This window comes from Aplysia californica, unplaced genomic scaffold, assembly GCF_000002075.1.
Source record: "Aplysia californica isolate F4 #8 unplaced genomic scaffold, AplCal3.0 scaffold00011, whole genome shotgun sequence".
Classification (NCBI taxonomy): Eukaryota; Metazoa; Mollusca; class Gastropoda; order Aplysiida; family Aplysiidae; genus Aplysia; species Aplysia californica.
Window position 1 is genome coordinate 953,715 of NW_004797281.1, and position 5,033 is coordinate 958,747.

At 38.3% G+C, this 5,033-nt stretch overlaps 1 protein-coding gene across 1 annotated transcript in view; it reads right to left on the minus strand.

Moving 5' to 3' along the window:
- LOC101857377 (organic cation transporter-like protein) overlaps window positions 1–4,605 on the minus strand; it is a gene marked incomplete in the record, with an annotated part of 11,246 nt that extends 6,641 nt beyond the window's left edge. The window contains 1 exon segment of the mRNA XM_013083562.2: window positions 4,419–4,605. Coding sequence (XP_012939016.2) covers window positions 4,419–4,468 — 50 coding nt within the window.
- Between the last annotated feature and the right edge of the window lie 428 nt (window positions 4,606–5,033).

Genomic DNA, 5,033 nt, shown 5'->3' on the forward strand with positions numbered 1-5,033 from the left:
AGGGGGGGGGGAGGTTGTTTCTAAAATTATCAGTGACGATAGAGAACCTGGACAAACAACTGGAGAACAGACAAAAGTCACATTGAGGGCAAAGTTTGGTTGTCTCGTCATACCAGTGTAAGGGGGGCTCTCGTGGCCTAGCGGTCAAGGTGTTGGCCTCTCATTCAAAAGTTCCGTGTTCGAATCCGGGTAGCGACAGAAAAATGTTCTTATTTTAAATTGTCTCGTTTCACCTCCATTCCTGCTCTCTTGCAATGTTCTGTCGTCTGTTTTCGTCTCCTCTTTCTGCCCCCACCCTCTCACCTCCTTAGCCTACTTCTCTGGGCTCCTGATTCTTTCTGCAGTCTTTCGTCTACTACTCATTGTTCCCTTCTTACTACTTACTGCTGTCTTTGAGCCACACCCCTGATCTTCTGTTTGGAAAGATCTACACCTAGCGAAAAATCTCGGAGGGCCCGTGTGCAAGTTGCGCACGTTAAAGATCCCATTGGTGGTCTAAAATCGATAAGAGTAGGCTTTGGCCGCCACCTGGGCAAAATTCAAAAGTTCCTACCAACTGAAAAAATTTAATGTGTCTCGCGAGCTCATATGACCTTATGTAGTTCCGAGCGCCGTAAAACACTGACCACAAAAAAATACCAGTGTAAGAGGAACCGTCCAACTATAGACTGGTCAACATTTCGTGGCGAAACTTATCCTCAAATATCTCTTTAACGGGAAAATCATTGTCATCCGTACTTTGTACAGCAGTTTGTATCTATTTGCCTTAACTGATTCATATTTTGCTACAACAATTGAGGCTAGATTGAAAAAAAAATTCTTCTTAAATTTATTATATAAAATACTATAAATCTCCATCACGCCGAAAATGGGGTTGTTCACAGCAGTTCCCGCTTCTCGCACACATTTCGTATACGCATAATATATAATATGACCTACGTCACAGCTCACCAATGACACTTTTTAGAGCCAAAACTTGTGTTACAAGAAAATAATTTTATTGTGAACACAATTTTTTGCACTAAAGGTTTTTAAAACATGCGTTCAATAAAGATAGCGTCACGATTAGAAAAAAATAACAGACTTGCTTTTAATAGCAATATTTCCCCAACTGTAAACTTTAAAAACTCTGTAGAAACCATCCACTTGGATTTTTGAATTAGTATATTTATAAAGGAATTTTCTAGAATACAGCTCACAGGTGTTTACAAAAATATTGACCTGTTAAGACAAATGGATACAAGTCAGCGTGCCAAAGATGGAGTGTTCATTTTCGATAGTTTAGGTAACATTTAACAATAAGTTGTGCCACGAATTTTTGACCGCACTAGGAATATACGCCATTTGTTCGTGGGGCAGCGAATTAAGAATATCTCTGACTACTCTCAATAATGAAATATGCCTTATCGATATCGTCAGTGTTATTCTAGGCCTACGGCACCTTAGTCATGGTTTGAAAAGGAAACGCCGACAATCTGAACTAAGACTGGTACATTGTTATTTTTTATTTAAAATCTAGGAAAGAAAGAAAGAAACAGAACAAAACTGTAAGATCCCCTTTGATATCTTATTCGAAAAAAACACCTTTGTCTTGAAATCTCCAGAAATCGATATAAATGATTATTGAATGGCGTTGACGTAATATATCTGATAAAAATAGAAAAAAAGGCTGAGATCAACAATACAGAAGAAATCAAATCAGAAACGAGAATTAACTTTCCTGGAAAGCGAAACGAAAACGGGAAATACACTTTCTTTCGTGGAAAGCAAGACCAAATTGGGATATAAAATTTTCTCGAAAGCAAAACAAAAAGCGAGAAATAAACTTTCATTGACAACAAAACAAACGAGGGTAAAATGGAATCTGTCGTGTTCTTTAGGTTTTACAGTTGCAAATAAAGATTCTCGACAACTAACTGTTAGTATTGTTCCTAGAGTTGGGAGCATGATTATATGTGTCACGACGCGGTGGAATCAGGCGCTCGTCAGTTTTTGGACAAGTGGAGTTATTGATAACATTAGAAAGCTTATTCATTTATTTTGCTTGTGAAAGAAAAAATATACTTCTATCATGAATAGAAGTCGAAATATTTGCGATTGAAGGAGGTGGGGATCGCTTGGTTTCAGGGTTAAAATTAGCGAGAAAATGGTCGCTAAAGTTTGGTGACTTCCATAGCTTGAGAGTCTTTGGAAAGTGAAAATTTACATTTTTGTTCATCAACGATTTTCTGTAAAAATGTACTCAGAAATATTTATTATTTTTTAATGGACATTTGGCGCTTGTATGGCCTTATGCAGTTGCGAGCAACGTAAAACCTTACTAATGTGGGTGGTTGGCGGGTGCTATGGTGTGGTTTGCTCCTTCTTTCCTATCAATTTCTATCGCCCTGAACTCTCCTCCTTCTTTTTCTACGTGTTGTTACTCTCTTGTAACTTAATAATAATAAATAATAAACAGCGTTTGTATAGCGCATATCCCCGCTCAACAGCAGGCTCTATGCGCTTTACACTATATTATTACCCCAGCAGACCATAGAACAGTCCGAAACATTCTCTAATCTCAGCTTCCCGGGAAGCATACAGCGCAAGCAGCTGATTAAGCGCTCAAACACTAACAAACTGACAAGATCTTTCGCTGTCTATAGCCGGGTACCCATTCCCACCTTGGTGAAGTGAGGAAAATTTGTGTAAAGTGCCTTTCCCAATGACACAACATCGGGCCCCTGACGGGATTCGAACCCACGACCTTACGGTTGCGAGTCCGAGAGCCTAACCACTAGGCCACCGACTCTAACCTTCGGCATTTATATGACCTTATTGTGTTGCAAGTGCCGTAAAACTCTTACTAAAACAAACCGGCCAGAAAAATGTCACCTGTTTCTTGGATTGTATTACTTTGACGAGCGCCTGATTCCACCGCGATGTCTCACATATTTTCCATAACATACTGCAACTTAGTCGCTATAAGTATCACGCGAATTGTTGAAGGAATTATTTACTTGACGTCTGTGAACACTGATCTAACAACTTTATCTTTGAGTTAATAAGTTATAAAGTTACAAGTTCTAATCCAAATACCTAAATATAACAGCCAGTTGCGATACAGCAATACTCAAGCCTGACTTTCTTCTTGAAAACTGGAAGTAAAAAACTGAGTGGAGTCCAAATTATTGTCCTCTTTTCTCTATAATTTCCTATTGACTTGGTGTCCTTATGGGGAACACTTTCTCAGTCTTAAAAAAAGACTTTTGTAGTGTCAAACAAGACGTTAACCTTCAGCTAACCAGCGTCTGTGGCGTACCGGTTAGGCGCTTCACCGTTGACGCAGAAGACCAAAGTTCGATTCCCGTGTGCGAATAATATTTTTCGCGTATCTAGGTCTGTCTACTGGGACATTGTAAGTAACTCTCTTATTTTAGGTTGGCCCTGTATGATGTAAATTGTGTTGATTATACCTAAAAAATTTTAAAAGTCCTCATCTGCAGAGTCCGACTGAGATTCGACTATTTTTGTTCTTCGTGGCCATGCACCTCTTCTCGGTTTAGTTGTCAATAGCTCAACCTTTTCTAAAACAATAACATTCAAGCTTCAACAAGGCGCATACGCATCAAAATTTAGCAAGAGTGAGAATAGAAGTTCAAATCGTATAAATAGTGTATTTTTAAAGATACTTTTCTTGCGTGCAAAAAACCCTCTTTCCAAGGAGAATTTTAAGAATTTTATTAGATTCCCCTTTGTTAAAAGGAGATAGACGCACACCTTTAGTATCAAATTACGGATTTCTTCTCAACAATTAGTATATCGTAATAATGAAATCTCATTCCAGTCATGTAATTAAGTGTATGAGTTTATAAAGCCACTCCCACCAACATTGTCAGCCACTCGTATATTATGATGATAAGATAGATTTCCTTCCAGTAAAGTAATTAAGCGTATAGATTTAACGCCTCTATCAACACTAATCTATACATATTATATTTGTGAAAGGTGGTTACTTTGGCCGCCTAAAACTTCCCAACCACTTAACTTTCGAAAAAAAAAATTAACGGTGGTTCAGAATTATTTAAAGGGTGCACAGTTATATTAAGGAGTCTGATGTTTCTGTAGTTTAATCTTCAGTTTTTAATTAGTTTCGTTTAGATCTAATCTTGGGAAAGTCCATCTTCTAAGACGCCATTGTTAACAAGTGAGACTTCCGTTCACATGCAGTGCGCAGTAAATCCACAGTGTCTTGAGGATCGGTTCTTTTGATTCCGTTCATCCTGGATCGGAAAAGTAAAGTAAAGAGTCCGTTCATCGAACAGGGTACCAAGCGAGTAAGTCATAATTTGAGAAGCGTAATTTTACGTCTGTTTCCTTTAGGACCGTCACAATATTTCCATCAGTGCCACACAGTACCTGAAGTTAATAACCCTTACCTGTCTGCAATGACTCCACTGATAAGAGAACCGGCCATCGAGCCCGACATTGTACCGATGTTTGCGTAAGCTGTTAGGATCTGTCTGTCACAGACGAAGTTCAACTGGACGAAAAAAGATGGGCGAAAAACATCAGAGTGTTATTGCACCTTGTCAGTCTCGTGTTTTCATTCTTGTTTTTACTTCTGTTTTTTTTTTTTTTTTGGAAAGGGGGGGGGGGGGGATTGAGGGTGGATGTCGGTAGATTGTGGTTTAAATACAACTCTCGCTTCATACAGTTTGCTGTTCCACGCTATGGATTGGCAAGGAAAAATCGAAGAGGTCTTCTTTCATATTTTTGTTGTTGTCGTTTTTTAAAAATCAATTAACCCGATTTTGATTATCTGGTAGAATGATTCGTGAAAACTACAATACCCAGAAATAAGTGAAGCACATAAGTATTATGTTTTGGTAGATAATTTCTTCCTTTTCACCCTTTTCGCCTTTTCTCCCTCTTTCCTCTTCTTAAAAAAAAAAAATCAATGGACCAATTAACTGCTTTGGATGTGGAGTGATCTACATGAGGTGTTTTACTGGGAAAAACTGATTTAGAAACAAAGCTAAGCAAATCATAAT